Raw genomic sequence first — 21,120 nt, 5'->3', positions numbered from 1 at the left:
CCATACTCTTAGATCCAACCCTAACTTTGTAGTTAAGCCTGCCGCCAAGGGTGCTGCTGTTGTCATCTGGCACACTGACCTCTACATTATGAAGGCTGAGCGTCAGCTCTCTGACACTTCCTTGTATCACCCCCTGGACCATGAATCCCACCATGGAAGACTAGGCTGTTGCGTCCACAACAGTTACTAATCTCATTTCATCAGTGATCTCCTCTCCACTGCCTCCAAGCTTACAGTCTCCCAACCTCCATATAGTTCACTTCTAGCTCCTTCCCACAAACAGGACTTCCTGGACAGGTGCATTATTTCTGCCTGCTCCTGCCCCAGGAAACTCATCTCTTTCTACCTAGACTTGACTGTTTCCCCCCTTGTCCAGTCCCTTCAGCCTTATATCCGAGATTCTTCTGATACCTTACATCAGTTTCAAAGTTTCCAGTTCGCCGCCTACTCTTTACTATGGATGTGCAATTCTTTTACACGTCCATCCCCCATCAGGATGGTCTCAAGACTTTCTGCTGCTTCCTGGACAAAAGGCCTGAACCGTCCCATCCACCACCATTCTCCTCCGCCTGGCTGAGCTGGTCCTTTGAACAATTTCTCCTTCATCTGCCCCACACTTTCTTCAGCTCAAAGGTGTGACCATAGGTACCTGCACGGGCTCCAATCATGCCTGTCTCTCTGTGGAGTACGTGGAACAGTCTTTGCTCCAGTCCTATTCCGTTCCCACCCGCAACTCTTTCCCTGGTACATCGATGACATCATCGCTGTCTTTCTCATCTGGAATTGGAAAAGTTTATCTATTTTGTTTCTGATTTGCAAGTTGCTCTCACCTTCACCTGGTTCATCCCTAACTCCTCCCTTCCTTCCTCAACATCTGTTTCCATTGCTGGGGATAGGCCAACCAATATCCACTACAGACCCACCGACTCCCACTTGACGATACATTCTTGCAGCATGCGTCTTGTAAAGACTCCATCACATCCTCCCAGTTCCTCCATCTCTGTCACATCTATTCCAACTTCAACAAGGGGGATCTCCAAAATGTCCAGCTTCTTCCTCAACTGAGGAATATCCACTACCATGGTTGACAGGGCCCTCAGCTTTGTCTGACCAATCACCTGCACTTCGTCCCTTACCTCTCTCTTCCCTCCCACAACAGCAATAAGGTCCCCCTCATCCTCACCTTCCATCCATATCCAAAGGATCATTATCTGCCATTTTTGCCACCTCCACTAGGATTTCATCATGAGGCACATATTCCCATCCCCTCTTTTGTTAGTCTTCTGCAGGGGCTGTTCCTTCCAGGACTCCTTGGTCTACTCCTCCTTCATTCCCAAAGTATCCCCACAGCTCCACGACACCTTCCCATACAATTGCAAAAGGTTTGACACCTGCCTGCTTACTTCTTCCCTCCTCACTATCCAAGGCCCCAGACACACCTTCCAAGTCGAGCAGTGATTTACTTGCACTTCACTCAATCTAGTTTACTTTATTTGCTGATCACAATGTGGTCTCCTGTACACCAAGGAAACAAAGTGCAGACTGGGTGACCACTTTACGGAACACATGCTCTGTCTGCAAAAATGACCGTGAGCTTCCAACTGCCTGCCACTTCAATACACCACCTACTCCCTGGCCAACATCTGTGTCTTGGGCTTGCTGCAGTGCTCAGCACAAGCCGGAAAAACAGAACCTCATTTTCCACTTGTGAACTCAGCAGCCTTCTAGACTCAATATTGAGTTCAACAATTTCAGCACCTTCTCCCATGTTCTTATCACAACCCCATCACACCAGTGCTTATCATCACATGGGCTGCTACCACAAACAACCCATTGTCAGCCATTGATAGTCCCCAATTCGTTCTCCATTATCTTTGCCATTTCTTTTTCTGTCTAATTCTTTTTCTCTCTCTCAGCTCCATCGCCATCTATCGTTTACTGATTGCCCTCTTCCCCCCCCACCCATCTTTAGCATATATACCAAATATTTTCTAGGTACAATCAATTCTGAAGAAGGGTCACTGGACCTGAAACATTAACATCGGCTGAGTTTTTCCAGCAGCTTTTGTTTATGTACCATACTGCCGACCTTAATCATTGATATATACCATGAGCAATAAGGGACCCAGTTTTGTGAGACCTCACTGGAAACAGTCATCGAGTCACAAAAGCACTTGTCAACCATACCGCTTTGCTTCCTACTGCAAAACAAATTTTGGATCCAATGTACCATTTCCCCTTGTACCCCATGAGCCTTTAAATTTACTTGCCAAACTGCCATGCAGGAACTTGTGACTAGCCTAAATAAAATCAAAGTAGACTAAATCAAGTTTGCCATCTCTTTAACACTTGTTACCTCCTCAGAAAATTAAACAAATTAATTCAAGACAACTTGGCGTAGAAAGTCCATGCTGACTGTTCCCCCAAAAATGATAACTTATTCTGCTTCCCAAATCTGTTTCCAATAATGTGTCCAACACGGAGATTAAATTGGTTGGTCTCCAATTAATTAATGTGGAGGCGCCAGTGCTGGACTGGGTTGGACAAAGTCAGAAGTCACATGACAACATGTGACGGTGCAACAGGTTTATTTGGAATCACAAGCTTTCAGGGCACTGCTCCTTTGTCAGGTGACGAACCAGGAGTGCTCCGATAGCTTGTGATTTCAAATAAACCTGTTGGACTCTAACCTGGCACCTTGTGATTTCTGACTTTGTAATTACTTGGGCTAACCCTTCTTCGGTCTTTGAACACGAGTATAAAGTTAGCAAACTCATAGTCCTCCAGCGTCAGACTTGTAGCCAGACAGGACTGAAAAATGATGGTGGCAGGGTCTGCTGTTAACTTCCTGTTTCTCTTAGAAATAGTACCTTTCATGAGGCATAACAATTTACCCACTTTCAAAGATGCTAAACATCTTAATATTTCCTTTTTCGCTATGTTCTCTCAATTCAGGATTTCACATTACCCAGCAAACAAAATGCAAATACAATGTGAAAACCAATAAAAAGCATTCTTAAGAGCCTTGCCCAATTCTTCCGTTTCCACACATTAACTTTTTCTTGGTCTTTACATCTTTCACAGTCCATGTGACATCTAGTGTTCCTTGCCTGCATAGCGCTTTTTAAAAGTTTTGTACTATTTCTTAGTTTTTGTATTGAGTAATTTTGTTTAGTTCTGCAGGTACAGCTTTTTCTTCATTCATTCACAGGACGAGAGTGTCACTGGCTAGGCGAGTATTCACCGCCCATCCCTAATTGACCAGAGGGCACTTCAGGGTCAACGACATTACTGTGGGTCTGGAATCATGTACACCAGACCAGATAAGGATGGCACATTTCCTTCCCTGAAGGACAACCGTGAGCCAGCCATAAATCCATTATGAATTGTCAGAAAAACCCATCTGGTTCACTAATGTCCTTTAGGGAAGGAAACTGCCATCCTTACCTGGTCTGATCTACATGTGACTCCAGACCCACAGCAATGTTTCAACAGCCCTCTGAGCAATTAGGAATGCGCAATAAATGCTGACCTAGCCAGTGACGTTCTCATCCCATGAATCAATAAAAGGAGATGGGTTTTTCCAACAATTGACAATGGTTTAACAGTCGTCAGTACATTCTTAATCCCAGATTTTAAAATTGAATTCACATTTAGAATTTCAAATTCTGATGTGGACACTGTGAAGGAAGTAATATAGTTGGAAGTTAGGATGGTATTTGGCTTGGAGGGGATCTTGCAGGTGGCGATGCCCTTGTCTTTCTAGGTAGTAGAGGTTTAGAAAGTACTGTCTTAGGAACATGGGTGAGTTGTTACACTGCATTTTATCATTAAAGTGTACTTTGTTATTAGACTAATTACTAGCTTACTGTTGCTAAAAAATGTATCATCTATTCATTTGCAGATTTACAAACATATTGTTCCAGAATACTGTTCAAATTACACTCAAGAAATTAGTAGTCTTTGGGGACTACAAAATAATCTGCTTCCCTGTGCCTAGGTAGAAGTTGAATATATCTACTACATTTTTGCAAGAAAGTAATCTGTGTTTTATGTAACCTGCTAGACCATTACTACTAATGTTCCATCAGAATCTGGTATCCTTTTCTAATTCTCAATTCTACAATGAGGGGTAATGCAATGATAGAACCTGTAAAGCAGACACCATCATGTGATATTGGGGATAGCAGGAAGAGGGACTTCATGGCCTGGCAAACCATAAATCTGAGATTCCGATAAAACAGAGAGATTTTACAGGTTGGTACGGAAGAGTAATATCATCAATTTCAAGAAGACAGAGTCAAAGATCTGATTGGGAAGGTGCAGAGGAATTACTGAGAATTAAGGCTGAAAGGAGGGAAAGATTGGAAGGCCACAGGGTCCAAGAGGGTCAGAGAGGGCTACATTTATTCAGAGATAAAATTATTTTATGTGCATTTATAAAACATACACATTAGAGAAATTTATATTTCTGAATGAGACATCTCAATCTACAGTTCTTTTTGCAAAAAATAAGCATGGATTAGTTTAACAATACTTTTATACAATAAAACAAAACTAGTACCTTAAGTACTTGAACTTGTCCTTCAGTTGTGACATCTTGCATCATCTCGCAGAAGGATTGGCACAGGACAGCTGCAAAATTCTGGAAGGGAGGATTTCATGCTCATCTTAAACAGTAAAATAGATTAATATATTCCAGTAATTCTATATTCAAAGGTCAGTAGAGATGGATAAGTAGAAGATAGGTGATCCTCAGAGATGTTTCAATGCATCAACATTTTATATTATTACTTCACAAGATGTGAGTGTCACTGGCTAGGCAACCATTTATTGCTAATCCTTAATTGCTCCTAGAAAGCGGTGGTGAGCTACCTTCTCGAACAGCTATTGTCCATATGGTTATGTACACCCTTTGTTAGGGAGGAAGTTACAAAATTTTGACCCAGCAACAGATATAGAGTTCCAAGTTAACAAGATGTGTCGTGCGGAGGGGATCTTGCAGGTTGTAGTGATTATTACATTAGCGATGCAGCTTTCAGTAACGCTCCTGAAACTAATCCAACGCCAAGGCATACACTGCATAAATTTTGATGCTTGGTTTTCAATTTTCAATTTTAATACTGATACCCCCTTTCAGTACAAAGTTATTTCTTCTATTCAGAGTTTAAAAAATGTGATGCTAAGCAAAGATATCTTTTATGCATTCCACTGGAGTACAAGTTAAGGATTAGGATCAGAGCTTAGTTTTAAACTGATGAATTGCAATTCAGCTTTAAGTGTTACAATACAAGTGTTCTCACCTTACACAAGTCAACTGGAAGGCTTTAATAATTATTCATGTTCCTCAATTTTTATGAAGAAAGACATAGACGTAGAACAGTACATCACAGGAACAGGCCCTTCATCCTGTGCCAACTATATTGCCATTCTAAACTAATCCCATTTTCCATTCTAAAATAATTCCATTGTCCTCTAAGTGCCTCTTTAACATCGCTATTGTCTCTGTGTCTATCATTTCCCCTGGCAGCATGTTCCAGGCACCGACCACCATCTGTGTAAAAATCTTTCATGACACATCCCCTTTAAACTTTCATCCTTTCACCTTAAACCTATGCCCCCTAGTATTTGACATTTCTACCCTGGGAAAATGATTCTGACTATCAACCCTATCCATGCCTCTCTTAACATTATATAGTTCTATCAGATCACTCATCAGTCTCCGATGCTCCAGCAAAAACAATCCGACTTTGCCCAGCCTCTCCTGATAGCTAATACACTCCAATCCAGGAAATGTCATAGCAAACCTCTTCTGCACCCTCTCCAAGGCATCCACATCCTTCCTATAGTGTGGTGCCCAAAACTGCACACAGTATTCCAAATGTGGACTAACTAAAGGTTTATACAACTACAATGTGACTTGCCACCTTTTATACTGAATGCCTTACCTGAAAGCAAGCCTTATGCCATATGCTTTCTCTACTACGTTATCTACTTGTATTACCGCTTTCAGGGAGCTATGCACTTGCTCCCCAAAGTCCTTATGTATATCAATGCTCTTGAGGATACTGCCATTTACTATATACTTTCCTCTTGCATTTGACGTTCCAAAACGCATCATCTCACACTTGACTAGATTAAATTCCATCTGCCATTTTTCTGTTCAATTTTCCAACTGATTTATGTCTTGACGCATTCTTTGAAAACTTCTCTCACTATTCACAACTCCATCAATTTTCCTGTCATCTGCAAAGTTGCTAATTAGACCACGTACATTTTCAGTCTAAATCACTTACATATATTAAGCAGAAGTCCTAGCACTTATCCTTGCCAAATCACACCTCCAGTCAGGAAAACACCCCTCCACCGCTAATCTCAGTTTTTTATGACCAAGCCAATTTTGTATCCAATTTGCCAACTTACCATGGACGTCATGTGACTTAATCTTCTGGACTACCCTACAATGTCGGATCTTATCAAATACTTCAGTAACGTCCATATAGACAACATACACTTCTCTTCCATCATCAATCATCTTCGTTACTTCCTCAAAAAACTCAATCAAGTTTGTGAGGCAAGACCTCCCCTGCATAAAACCATGCTGATTATCCATTAATTTTCCAAATGCAAGTAACTTCTGTTCCTAGGAGTCTTCTCCAATAATTTCCCTACCACTGATGTAGGACTCAGGTTTATAATCTCCTGGACTATTTCTGTTGCCCTTCTTGAACAAAGGAACAACACCGGCTATCCTCCAGGCTTCTAGGACCTTGCCTATGGCTTAAGAGGATACAAAGATCTCTTTCAAGGCCCCAGCAAACTCCTCCCTTGCCTAGTTTTAGTTTCCTGAGATAGATCCCATCAGGCCCTGGAAACATATCTAATGTTTTTCAAGACACCCAACACTACCTCCTTCTAATATCAACACACCCCAGAATATCAACATACCCTTCCCCAACGTTACCATCATCCATGTCCTTCTCCTTGATGGATACCAATGCAAAGTACTCTTTAGGAACCTCACCCACTTCCTCGGGTTCCATGCATAAATTTTCTCCTTTGTCCTTGAATGGGCCTATCCTTTCCCTTGTTACCTCTTGATCCCAAATTATGTAAACAAAATGCCTTGAAATTCTCCTTAATCCAACTTGCCAAGGACTTCTCACCCATCTAAACCTCCTAATTTCTTGTTTAAGTCTTTTCTGTTTCCTTTATATTCAAAGGCCTTGTTTGATTTTAGTTTCCCAAACCTTACATATTCTTTGTTTTTCTTTTTGATTAACTTTTCAATTTCTCTATCATCCAAGGTTTCCAAATCCTGTCATCCTTCTCTTTTATCCTCATAGGACTACGCTAGTCCTGAACTTTGATCAACTGGCCCTTGAAAGACTCCTACATGTCAAATGTGGACTTACCTTCAAACAGTCACCTCTAATCTACTTTCTCCAGTTCCTGCCTAATACTATTGTATTAGCCTTCCCAAATTCAGCACTTTTACCCAAGGACAAGTCTTATCCTTATCCATAACTATCTAAAAACTTAGAGAATTATGATCACTGTTCCCAAAATGCCCTTCTCACTGAAACTTCGGTCATTTGACCAGGCTCATTCCCCAATACAAGGTCTAGTATGACTCCTTCCCTGGTTAGATTATCTATATATTGTTTCAAGAAACCCTCCGGAAGGGACCTAACAAATTCTGCCCCATATAAGCCCCTGGAACCAAGGAAGTCCCAGTCAATTTTGGGCAAGTTAAAATCACCATTACAACAACCCTCTGAGAAAAGGTTACCAGACCCGAAACAGTAACTTGGATTTCTCTTCACAGATACTGCCAGACCTACCAAACCTTTCCAACAATTTCTGTTTTTGTTTCTGATTTACAGCATCCACAGTTCTTTCAGTTTTTACTACAACAATCCTGCTGTTTTCATATCTATTCCTGATCTGTTTACATATCTGTTCCTCTATCTCACCTTACTATTGGGAGACTTATAGTATAATCCATAATAGTGATTGCAGCTTTCTTATTCCTAAGTTTTATCCATATGCTCCTGGTGGATGCGCCCTTCAAGATGTCCTCTTTTTGTCACTGATGTACTTTCTCCTTAAATCAGTAATGAAAAACTGCCACCCCTTTTACATCCCTATCACGCCTGAAACATCTAAACTCTGGAATGTTGAGCTTCCCTTCTCTCAACCAAGTTTCTGCAGTGGCTTCAACATCATTGTCTCATGTACTAATCCAAGCTCTAAGCTTATCTACTTTACCGGTTATACTCTTTGGATTAAAATAAACAGACTTCAGACCGCCTGTCCCACATGCTTGTAAACCCGCCTCAGCCTGCTTTTACTATTAGACTTTCTTGACTTAATAGCAGCCTTCTCCTCAATCACTCCACATGATGACCCACTGCTTTGGTTCCCACCTTTCTGGCGTACTAGTTTAAATCCTCCTGAGGAACACTAGCAAACCTCCCTTGCAAGGATAATGGTGCCCCTGCAGTTTAGGTGCAATCTACACTTCTTGTACAGGTCTCACCTGCACTGGAAGAGAATCCAATGATCCAGGTTTCTGAAGCCCTCCCTCCTACATTAGCTCTTTAGCCATGCATTCAACTGTATTATCTTCCTATTTCTAGCCTCACTGGCACATGGCACAGGGTGTAATCCTCAGAATACAACTCTAGACGTCCTGCTTTCAAATTTCTATTTAATTCCCTAAATTCCCTTTGCAGGACCTTATCTCTCTTCCTGCCTATGTCATTAGTACCAATATGGACTACAACCTCTAACTGCTCAACCTTCCCTTTCAGAATATCCTGTGCCCACATCGAGACATTGTTGATGCTGGGAGCAGAAAGGCTCACTCATGGCCATAAAAACATCGTTCTGTGGCCCTGTCTAAACAGTCCCCTACCACAACTGTTCACCTACACTTTGATGATCACTGTTGTATAATGGTGCCAGTCAAAGTACCACTGATCTGGCTGCTGCTGTTTTCCCCTGAGAAGCCACCCCACCCTCCCCTCATCAGTATCTAAAACAGTACATCTGTTTAAAAGGGGAATGGCCACATGGGACTCCTGTACTGCCTGCACATGCTTACTAGTTTTCTTGGTGGTCACCCATCGCTTTTCTGTCTGCCCTTACTTGTGGTGTGACCAGTTCACTAATTGTGTTATTCACAACATTATCAGCCTCATGGATGCTTCTTAGTGAGCATGTGGTAAATCAGGAGCTGAACTGCAGCTGAACACACTTCCGGCATACATGGTCACCATGGATACTGTAAGTGTCCCTGATTTCCCATATATTGCAGGAAGAGCATTCCACAGGGCTGAGTTCTCCTGCCATTACTAACCTTAGCAACTACAGACAATGAAACAACTAAAACACCATGCTGAAAGGAGATGTCTAGAGCTAGGGTTCCTAAAACTCTTCACACCTGGAACCCATTTCAAAGTTGGAAAATTGTTGGGAAACTTCAGCGAGAACTGTAACAGCAGTGACAAGAGGGATCTGAAAAAGCTGGGTGGGAGGGCCAAGTCCCTATAAGAGTAAATGTACAACAGAAAGGTTAATATCGAAAGGGAAGATATTGTTAGGAAGATGTTTTATATTTGATCTTGCTTGGAAGGCTTACATTTTGAAGGATTGCAGGAAACGGAATTGATTTCACGGTGAACACAGTTGCACTGGCTTCTTTAAAGCTTTCACTGAATATTCACTGTGGACACTGGAGATTTTCTTTTAATAAAGCTTTCTAAAAATTACACGAGTATGCCTGCTTTGCTATAAACCCTGCTGCAGCTATTTTTCCAACAATCACTGGCTAGTGAGGTCCAACTAAGAACCAGGTGAACTAGATGGGAAGCCTGTGAGGAACTAGCTACCCAGCTGATCTCTCCCATTTCGAAACAGAAAACCCTCTGTAAAAACAAACCTTCAGTAGGAAACCGAGATAGGATCCCGCCCCCTTGACCTGTCCGTCCTCCCTGGACTGACCTATCCTCTTCCTAACTCCCTACCTACACTCACCTTTACTGGCCCCATCCCCGCCTCTTCGACCTGTTTGTTTCCTCTCCACCTATCCTCTCCTCTATCCCTCTTCTATCCGCCTCCCACTCTCTCCCTATTTATTTCAAAACCCCCTTCCCCTCCCCCTTTTCTGATGAAGGGTCTAGGCCCGAAACGTCAGCCTCTCTGCTCCTATGATGCTGCTTGGCCTGCTGTGTTCATCCAGCCCTGCACCTTGTTGTCTCAGTAGGAAACCTTTTTGTTCTTTTGAAAGAATGACGGAAACAACATCTTAAGATCATAATTCCTGAGGCAAGCTTTGTCTGCGATAATTTAGAGACAACTGTATATTATTAGTGATACGACCACACATATGAGAATGTTAGAGCAACAGACTTCAGAACATTGTATATTTTATCCCTTTGCCTTTAAGAATGACCCATTAACTAAAGTGCTCTTTTTTCAGAAGCCAATCACAGCACAGTATTGTTTTTAATTTTCCTGAAAACTGTGTGTTTTGGGAATATATAGAGTGAAAAGCATTTGAATTTCTATGTTAATAACTGTGTAGGTTAAGCAAATATACATTCTTAAATTGAAAAACTTTTGGTTTTGATAATACATCTATAAATTGCACTGATTAAGAAATCTGGTTAATAGATCACTTTTCAAGTTTGGCTATTTTACTGGTTATCTTGGTAACTGGTGAAAGTATATACTTGATATTATGTTAAGACTCAGAGAGTGGTGGGACTGGTGTAAGTGTACATTCCTCCAGCCTTGGTTGTAACTCCATGTAAATCCCACTATTTTTACTGCACAGGAGCCAGGTTGAGTAACTGAGGGCATTGCCATAATGTGAAAAAATTGAGAGGACTTAAAACTGTCTTGAGCTATTCATTAAGTTGAAGCTCTTTGCCAGTCATTACTATGAAAAGACCTTGCAACTCCAAAATTCCTACTCATCACCCCAATTTGGGAAGCCCTAGTGTTGGGATAACACGTTTTATTAAGGTGATTTCCTTGTTATACTTTGGGGGGAAAAAACTCATGAAAATTATTATTTATTTTGTTTAAAAAAAATTCCCAAATATTTATGTCTGAGAGATTCTTCAATCAACTCTCCTGAATGTCACTTAATCACTGCGGTTTCTCAAAAAAACTAGAAGACATGCTGTTACATACACATCTCAAAACTGGCCCAGGACCTCCCAACCCATAGCAATCACGCTCCTCAAAAGTTTACAGATCATAAAAGAAATGAAGAGATAATGTTTCTTTTTTAAAATGGAGACCATCATTCACAGATTGTTGGCATTGCCAGCTGGGCGCATCATTTACTGCCCACTGTTAACTGCCCTGGTGAAGGCTGGTGGTGAGTTCCCTCTCAAGCTGCAGCAGTCATGTGATGCATACGCAATGCTGTTAGGAAGGAAGTTCTACAACTGACACCTCACAACGGTGAAAGAATGGCAACACAGCATGTTGTGCAGCTTGGAGGAAACTTGCAGTTGATGCTCTTCTCATACAGCTGCTGCCCTTATCTTCCTAGGTGATAGAGGTCATAGCTTTCAAAGATGCCGTCTAAGGAGCACGTGTGATTTGTTGCAGAGCATCTTGCAGATGATACACACTGCTCTCATTGTCTGCCAGTGATAGAGGGGCTGAATAGTGAAGGTGTTCGAGACACTCCTGATTTGTGCTTTGTAAATGGTGGATAGACCATTAGGAGTCAGGAGGCAAATTGCTCGTAGCTTCTAAGCAGGTCCAGTAGCCACAGTATTTATATGGTTCAACCAGTTCAGTTTCTGATCAATGCTAACACCCAGGATGTTGATAATTGAGGATTCAATGATGGTAATGCCACTGCATGTCAAGGGGCGATAATTAGATTCTTTGTTTGAGATGTTTAATCTAAGACTGAGTGTGTGCAATTGTTGGGTAACAAAAGTATAAATGTTTAAATCGGATAGTGTATAATTGGCATTAAACTAAAATGTACAGTTTAAATATTGTAGTTCCCATCCTTAAGTGAGTTTCTTCATTGAAAGAGCAGCTGAAATTGGATCTTCATTCATTGACTTCGACAAACTTTTGGGGTTGGGAGCCCATATAAATAAACAACTTCAGGAGTGACTTTCCACTTGAGTGTGACTTAGAATACAGACTTTGAATTGCGCACCTTAGGAGCTAAGCAGAGGAAGAAGAGAAGAGTTTGGTTACTTTTGCAGAAAGAAGGCAGCTGAGTGGTGAGGATTTCAAGTTTTTGATTTAAAAGTAAGGCCTTTAGTTTGTGCTTAGGGCTAGTGATGACTTCGGAGGACCTTCAGCCCCTGCAACTGTCCAACAGTTACAATGTTCTTGTAAGCTGTGTGGATGATAGTGGGGACTGTAGCGATGACGAACAAACTGACTACGGTACTGTCTTCAAGGAAGCCATTCAATTGCGGAGGAGGAACTAGAAATGTGGTGAAATGAAGCCTCTGACAAAAGGTCAGTGTATTTGAAACATTAACTGTTTTCTCTCCAGAGATAGTGCCAGACCTGCTGAGTTTCTCCAGCAAATTTATGTTTTTGTTGTAAACTTGAAGCATCGGCAGATCTTTGTTTTATTTTAATGTTATCCCACCGATGCTAAATACGGCCTTCTCCCACAGGAATGAGGACGACTCCAGTTGTTGCCACACACACAAAAACCTTAGACAGATTGCTATCAATGAAATTAATAGGACTAGAAAGGATGTTCTGTTGAAAGAATTTGAACAATTTGGACCTTAAGTGAAAAACAGAATGTCCAAGGTAATACCTTCGGGATTACAACCTGAGCCATGGGCAAATCGACACAGAGTAAATAAAGTCAAGGAGTTAAATGCAGTTAAAGATTAACATAGAAAGAATGGGTTTCAGTTTATGGGCCATCAGCATCAGTACTGGAGTACGGTGCTATTCCTGTCAGATGGGCCTCACTTGAATAATTTGCACATCAATGCCCTGGTGAATCAAATAACCAGGGCTGTAGAGAGGGTTTTAAAGTAAGTGGGGGCAGGGTGGCAACAAAGTGGGATGGAACTATGACAGGGAATAAGGAGTATATGAAGCAAAAGGATATGGCGCTTTGCAGAATAATTAACGATAGCCTCAGTGCGACAAGAAGAGACAGTGTACAAATATTTTTTAAAAATCAGCAAATTGGGTCATTGAGGGAAAATATGATTAAAAAGGCAAAATTAGTGCTCTTTACAAAAATTCACAGAATATTTGGAATAACAAATTAATTGAAAGCACAAACAGGAGTTTTATGGAGTTGATCTTATAGACAACATGGAGACATGGTTACAAGGTGATCAAAGCTGAAAGCTAAATTTGGTGGTATATGTGACTTTTCAAAGAGAATAAATGATGGGGTATCTTGGTTACTACAAGATGGAATATGTACAGTAGCAAGAAATTATCTTGGATCAAAAGATGTACAATCCATATTAGGTGAGGTAAGAAATAACCAGGACACTGTGGGATAGTCCATAGGCCCCTTAACAGCAGCTATTCTGTAGGAATAGCTATGTAGGGCAGAGAATAAATCAGTAGATAATGAAGCCATGAAAGAAATGCAGTACACTAATTATGGGTGATTGTAATCTTTATGTAGATTGGGAACATCAAATTTACAGCAGTGGTCACAAAAACAAATTTATAGAGCTTATTTAGGACAGTTTCCTAGAACTATATGTTGTAGATCCAAAAGGGAAAGGCTATTTTAAATCTGGAGATGTACATATTCCAGCGAGGAAGAATAATTCTAGGAAGGAGATAAACCAAACATGGTTAACCAAGTAAGTTAAGAATACCATCAAATTGAAAGAAATGTCATACAATATAGAAAAGATTGGTGGCAAGCCAGAGGACTAGGAAAGTTTTAAAACAAAAAAAGATGAGCAAAAAATTAATAAAGAGGGCGAAATAAAACTATGAGGGTACACTTGCAAGTAATATCAAGCTGGCCAGCAAAGAGCTTCTTTAAATATACAGAAAGGAAGACAGGCCGAAGTGAACATAGGCCCCTTCAAGAATGAGGCTGGGGAAATAATAATGTGGAATCATAAAATGGCACAGCTGTTGAATAAATAATTTGCATCAGTCTTCCAAGTAAAAGACACTAATGGCATTCCAAGAATACTAAATCAAGGGAAAAGTGAGGGTGATATCCCTCAGTCACAGCCTGTTAATGTGAGAATGACCCATTTATTGCTAATCCCTGTTTTCTGCCCATTAGTCAATCCTTAATCCGTACCAGTACTTTACCCCCAATTTCTTTAACTGTACTAACCAAATTGCCAAACTCCTTTTTCACAGCCTTTTCACTATTTACACATTGATAGAAGAAGTTTTCATTTTCTTTTATGTTACTTGTTTCTCGAATTCCTCTCTGAACCTTACATATTCAACTTGTGTTCTGAAGAAGGTTCACTGGGCCCAAAACGTTAACTCTGATTCCTCTCCACAGGTGTTGCCAGACCTGCTGAGCTTTTCCAGCAATTTCTGTTTTTGTTTCTGATTTCTAGCATCCACAGTTCTTTCTTTTTTTTTATATTCAGCCTGATACCTAGCATAAGAACACTCATGTTTTATCATAAGCCCCCTCTCTTCCAACATCCAGGGAGTTCTCAATTTGTTTACCTCACCTTTCCTCTTTGTGGAAATATATCACAACTGTATCTGAACTATCGCTTCTTTAAAGGCAGTCCTTTATTCAATTCTAATCTTCTGCTAATCTTCAGGCCAGATCCATTCTGCCTGTTGAGGTTGGCTTTCTCCCAATTAATTATTTTTATTGTGATTGTTTCCTGTCCTGTTCCATATCCAAACTAATGCTTATGGCACAGTGACTATTGTGGCTTAAGTGCTACTCTCATGACATGATCGACATTGCCCTCCTCATTCCCAAGAAGTAGGTACGCCAATACCTTCTTTCTTACTGGATAGTAAAAACATTCCTGTAGAAAATTCTCTAAGAAATCTTTCTATTTACACTATTGCTATCTCTGTCTGTCATTAGATAGATAATTGAAGTCCTCCATTATTCGCTACAACTCCATAATTCTTGCATATTTCAGTCTTGGTCACAGCATGTTTATCCACAAAAGCAACCAACCAGCAGCTGACATTACAAGAGGAGTTTCCTGTGACCACGGCCCAGTTAAGAAATATGCTCCGTGCAGGGAGCACAATTCAATTTTACAGAAATTTTATGTATTGCCTTCATCCTCTCCATGACATGCCATTTTTGAGTTTGCCTGCTTGAGCAGCTAAAAGCATAGTATGCTTGATTTATGTGCTTGGCCTATACCTGGCAGCCTAGCATTATCATATTTCAGGTTCATTGTGAATTATTGATGCTTTAAACTCATGAAAACTGAAACATGAACAACATAATTAGGATAGATACTTAAATAATCAAGATGTTTCAAGCTGTCTGTATTCATATACAGTGAAACCTGGTCAACATCTAGGCTTGGGTTGATAAGTGGAAAATAATGTGCACACAAAGTAAGTGGTGGGTGATGGCAATCTGCAACAAGGAAGAATCTAACCATTTCGGATTGACGTTTAGTGGCATTACCATTGCTGAAGGCTACACCAGCAACATCTTGATGCTTGTCACTGACCAAAAACTGATTTACAACAGCCATTTAAATACTGCAGCTACATGAGCAGATCAGAGGATATGAATTCTGCAGCAAATAATTCACCTTTTATCTCTCCAAAGCCTGTCTACAATTTGGCAGGTGCAAGGTCAGGAGTACGAAGGAATACTCTCTACTTCCCTGGATGAGTGTGGATCCAACAACACTCCAGAACAAAATAGTCTGTTTGATTGGCACTCTAATTTGCCACTTAAAACATTCACTGCCTTCGCCAGCAATGCACAGTGCCATCTACAAGATGCAGTAACTCATCTAGACTCCTTCAATAGCACCTTCCAAATGCTACAGCTGGAGCACCACCATATTCAAGTTTCACTCTAAGGCACACACCATTCCTGACTTGGAACTGAATTTCTTCATTGCCTCAGGAGCAAAATCCTGGAATTGTTTTTCTAAGAGCACTTATACATACCTATTTCCCCAATGCACTGTAGCCGTTTTACAAGGTAGCTCACCATTCCTTCAAGGGGACTGAGGGATGGGCAATGCAGGTCATTCCATGAACGAATATAAAACCTCCCACTGAGGCCAGATACTGTCCTTTAGTTACAAGAGGTCCAAGATATGCAGGAATCTCAGAAATGTGGGAAAAAACGGCGTAAGGGAGTAGATTCATGAATCACAGCAACGTGCATGTGGCACCACCAATTTGCAATGGCGTGATACAATTTTCACGAGCATGTTGATCAAATATGGCAGTAGACCTCGTGTGGAAAATGCAGAATGAAGAAACAATTGCAAAAAAAATCACAATGCACTGCACCAAACGTAAATAACTTGAGTAAAGAAGATATTAGGAAAGTGCCTGAATAAAGCAAACAAGCTTGGTCAGATGAAAGAACCAAAAAGCACCGCTAAAAACACAACAAAGAGGGCTTTAAAACTCAGTTTCATGCAACAATTTGTTTCTTGAAGTAGTATTGGTACTTGAGAAAATATTTCATAATTACCTGTAAAAATTCTGAAGAGGTCAAGAAAATGTAAGCATTTATAATCTGGAAACAAGTCTTTACATTTTCTGATCCAAGCTCTGCAAATAAAGAAAACAGAACATAAATTAGAAGCACAGGGAAGCACACCAAAACATTTTAGTTGATCTAACAACGGAGATATAGTCTTGAGTAACCAGCCAGCAATTCCAAAAGGGATTAAACAAATACACCCAAATCTACAACGCTCCCATGTTTAAGGAGGTGGTTTAATAACAGAAAAACTTAAGTGAAAAAAATGAATGAAATTCACAGCCAGATTTTCCAGTGAATGGCAAACTCACTCTAGCCTGTTTTTTTCACACAAGGGAGCTCTACATTTGAAAAGGAGATTCCAAACCGGGTTTCTTCAGAAATGCTGAGCCATACTTCCATTCTGACAGTTCTGTCATCGGGTAGTTTGTGGGGTGGTGTACTCAGTATGGGATCAGTTTAGTAGTTAGTCGGGATTGTTATGATTTTTAAAATTTTTAAAAATTTTTCCAATTTCCAGGTGTAGAGGAATTGCTTAGAGGAATGGTAGATTCCTTCAAAAATTCCTTCAGAAACTGCAACGATGGGGATTTTGCAGAATCCCCAAGAGCAATTCCTATCTATGTGGGAATAACGATTGTATGACCAATGGAAAATTTGCTGCCCAGTTACTGAAAGCAAAATAGCTGCAATAGCCATTCAATTATTTCCCTGATGACTCTGACATGATATGACCCCTAACAAAAAAGATGAAGGGAAAACTGAATCAAGAAAAACAAGTAGTTTTTAAAAGTGTAAATCTATCTCCAACAATAGTTAAAGGTGAGGGAATGAAACTTTATAATTAAGTTACCTCTTAGTGTTCATTGCTGACAGAAATTAAGAACTCTCACACATTAAAAAGTTACAGTAGAATGGATATGCTGCAACCTTTTTTGATGGGTTTACTGGATATCTAATATGTAAGTATGTAATTTTACAGCCTTTTTGGTATCTCCAAAAGTACAATTTTAGCAAAGGTTTTGGGGAGCTTGCAATTCCACAGTAATTTGCTGATGCCTGTGTTTTTACTTCAGCCTTCGAACGAATGTATGCATTTGCTACATAAGAAATTGTCTAAATTCTCAATTTGTGCAAACCAAATTTAGCCTAAAACAGATTGTCATTTGTAGTTGTCATTAAAGTATAATGTGCAGTTTAAAGTACTTGTGAACTTTGAGAAGGTTTACTTTTAAGGGAAGCATTGGAAGAGCAGCTTAATTATGAACTGACTGAAACAGCATCTCTGTTAATTGACTCACATGGGCCCTGAAGGTTGGAAGCATATATAAATAGCCAACATAATGTGATTTAGCATTTATGAATGCGAATTACAAGAGTGCTGGAGTTGTGTCTCAAGGTGTTAAGCAGAGGAAGAGAAGTGTTTGATTACTTTTGCTGAAACAAAGCAACTGATTGGTGAGTATTTCTTTAAAGTAAAAGAAAGGTCTTTAGTTTGTGCCTAAAGATAACGGTCTTCAATGACTGTTACTTCCGTGTTGATACCAGGATCCTGTATGTCCACCTCATTCTTCTATATGATCCTAAAACTTGGGACTATCATCTGAAGGACCTTGAGAAGTACCATCAATGCTGTTGGAGATGGATTCTCTACATTAGCTGGGAGTATAGGTATACTAACGCCAGCATCCTTGAAGAAGCTAACAGCTTCAGTGTCGAAGCCAGGATCATCCAAAACCAAGTCTGCTGTGCCAGCCACCTAGTTAGGATGTCTGATGAGGAACACCAGCTTTACAGAAGCTAAAACCTAAAAATGGGAGATTGTCCACTTAAATTTTGTGGTGAGGGTGTGATGATACATAATGTGGATTTTAAAAGAAGATCAGTGGCAATCAAAACCGAATGGATGCACCACACAGCATAAATTTAGCTTGGCCCAGAATCACCAGACGTTCAAGCTCTGGAACTACAATACCACTTTTTAATTTGTATATAGGATGCGGGTGTTGCTGGCTGAGCTGACATTGCTTCCCATCCTCAATCGGCCTTGAATTTAGTGACTTACTAGAGCCATTTCAGAAGGCAGTCAGAGTCATCCTCATTACTGTGGGTCTGGGTCATACCTATGCCAGACCAAGTCAGGATGGCAGATTGGCAGATTGAAATGTTTAAATTTCTAATAGGGCTGGATAACGAGATGCAAGGAGGATGGTTTCCCTGGCTGGAAAGTCTAGAATTAAGGGTATAGTCTCAGGATACGAGGGTAGACCAATTAGGACTGAGATGAGGAAATATTTCTTCAGTCGCGAACCTGTGGAATTGTCTTTCACACAGGCGGCTGTGGAGGTCAAGTCATTAAATATTTTTAAGAAAAGAAAGAAAGTGGAAATATGACATTTAAAGGTCCAGCCATGATCATATTAAAAAGTGGAGAACGCTCAAAAGGGTCAAGTGACTTCCTAGTTTCTATGACTATGCTTCCTTCTAAGAGGACATTAGTGAAGCAGAATTTTTTTTACGACAATCGACAATGGCTACTTGGTTGCCATTGGATGGGTTTTAATTCCAGAATTTTATTTGAATCAAATTTCACCATCGGTTCAGTGGGATTCAAACCCATACCCCGAGAACATTAGATGGGGTCTCTGGATTAGTAGTCTAGTCACATTACTACTGCTCCACTACCTCCCAATTATATGTACATAACTGCATCAAAATCAAAGTGGGAATGTAACTGCACTACAACACCATTGTAAATAGGAAAAATATTTTTTTCCACACATATTCATTAAATCATGCACTGTTAAAGTTGTATGTTGAAGGCAAGAACATCTGCTATATCCTGATTCACAGCTTTCTTTTTTCACAATACGAGGGATAACATATACACAAGACATGGTAAGCACCTTATTTTAGTAATGAAGAAAACTGAACAGGTATCACTGTTCAAGTCACTGTATCATGTGTTATTCATACTAAACACCTTTTTAGTATATAAACCCCTGGCTAAGAATTTGTGTTACTCTTCCTAACTAGACAGTGAGAAAACATGAAGATATCACAACTTCTTTTGAAACTCTACGGCTGGTGAGCCCTGTCAAAACAAGAACTAAAAAGACCCATCAACTGTTCAGTGATCTGAAAACAGTGGAATGCTCCAATGCTAGTTCCATGATTTCTTACAGCAGTATCATAGAAAACACATCAATCATCCTTACTAACAAAAACTAAACATGCCCTCCGCCATACTGAGATCTATGTAATTCTGATAAGGACATTTTGCTGTTAGAAATTAAAATAAAGATGTCCTCTATTAGTAAGTCATGTGGATATCCACTATTTTTAGTCTCCACTGTAGGAGATTTCTCTATTAATGTCAGATTATAGTAACATCAGTCAGGAGCTCCACTGAGTATCCTGTGGATAAACACTTGGCCAATTCAGACTAATTACTGGGAGATAGCAAGTCAGGAGAGGCAGTCTCCTTTAACTCACGTTCAGATTTTGAAAATTAATGTCTTCATGTCAAGTAAACAAGAGGAAATTAAACTAAACACAAAAAATGTCTTTGCTTCATGTAGAAAATAACTTGAAGAAGTCAATCCATTTTTATATATATGCAACTCAATTCCAGGGCTGGAAAATTGCATGATCATTGATTGGGTGTCAACTGAGAAATTTAGCATTTTACCATCTTCTAAGTACAGTCACGTAAATCAACATGCACTCACTTAGTAAATATAGAACATTTCCTCTCCTTACACACTCACCCAACCAGGAAATAATGTAAAGCCAATGTCTACCTTGCAAAAATAATTACAATATAATTGTTATCTGCAACCTGAATTTGAAACACAAGGAATTTTATTCTGTACACTCAATTTAACATTTAAAAAACATGAGTGGAAGTTCTAATGATAACTAATTACATTATTGCTTCTTAACCCATCTACATCCACTGTGCCTCCCTTGTGGAAGAGTGTTAATAAGCTGACCTGTGAAGATGGAATTTTACGTACTGTTGTTGGGAGCATCCAGAGTCTTACTTGAGAAAAGCTTTAATTATGGGGGAAAATCGACCTTCTTCAGACCGGACTGTCTGATCTAGTCATTCACAATACTTTAGGTATAAGATTGGAAAATATTCCTTAAGCCATCACTCTGAATTATGATGGAATTACGATTCACTCAGAAGGAAAAAGATGAAATATTTTGCATTTATATAATGCCTGTTATGAGCTCAGGTCATCTGGAGAGATTGAGAAAGTTTTTGAAGTAAAAACAGAAGTCAAACCATATCTGTTAAAGAAAATTTGACTTGACCTGCTCACCTTTGGACTTGTGGGAGGGAACTGGAGCACCTGGAAGAAACCCATGCGAACATGGGGTGGGTGGGGGGGGGGGGGGGGGGGGGGGGGGGGGGGGGGGGGGGGGGG

The 21,120-nt window shown here is 40.1% G+C and overlaps 1 protein-coding gene across 1 annotated transcript in view; it reads right to left on the bottom strand.

Moving 5' to 3' along the window:
• The window catches only part of ipo11 (importin 11), a 310,760-nt gene that overhangs the window by 81,514 nt on the left and 208,126 nt on the right, over window positions 1-21,120 (bottom strand). The window contains exons 23-24 of the mRNA XM_048597668.1: window positions 16,673-16,752; window positions 4,565-4,645 (exon numbers count right to left, since the gene is read on the bottom strand). Of these exons, the coding sequence (XP_048453625.1) occupies window positions 4,565-4,645; window positions 16,673-16,752 (161 nt within the window). The remainder of the gene's footprint in view (window positions 1-4,564; window positions 4,646-16,672; window positions 16,753-21,120) is intronic.

Source organism: Rhincodon typus, chromosome 1 (assembly GCF_021869965.1).
Source record: "Rhincodon typus isolate 14 chromosome 1, sRhiTyp1.1, whole genome shotgun sequence".
Classification (NCBI taxonomy): Eukaryota; Metazoa; Chordata; class Chondrichthyes; order Orectolobiformes; family Rhincodontidae; genus Rhincodon; species Rhincodon typus.
The sequence above is the reverse complement of the archived record's forward strand: the minus strand, read 5'-3'. Positions and strand labels throughout refer to the sequence as shown.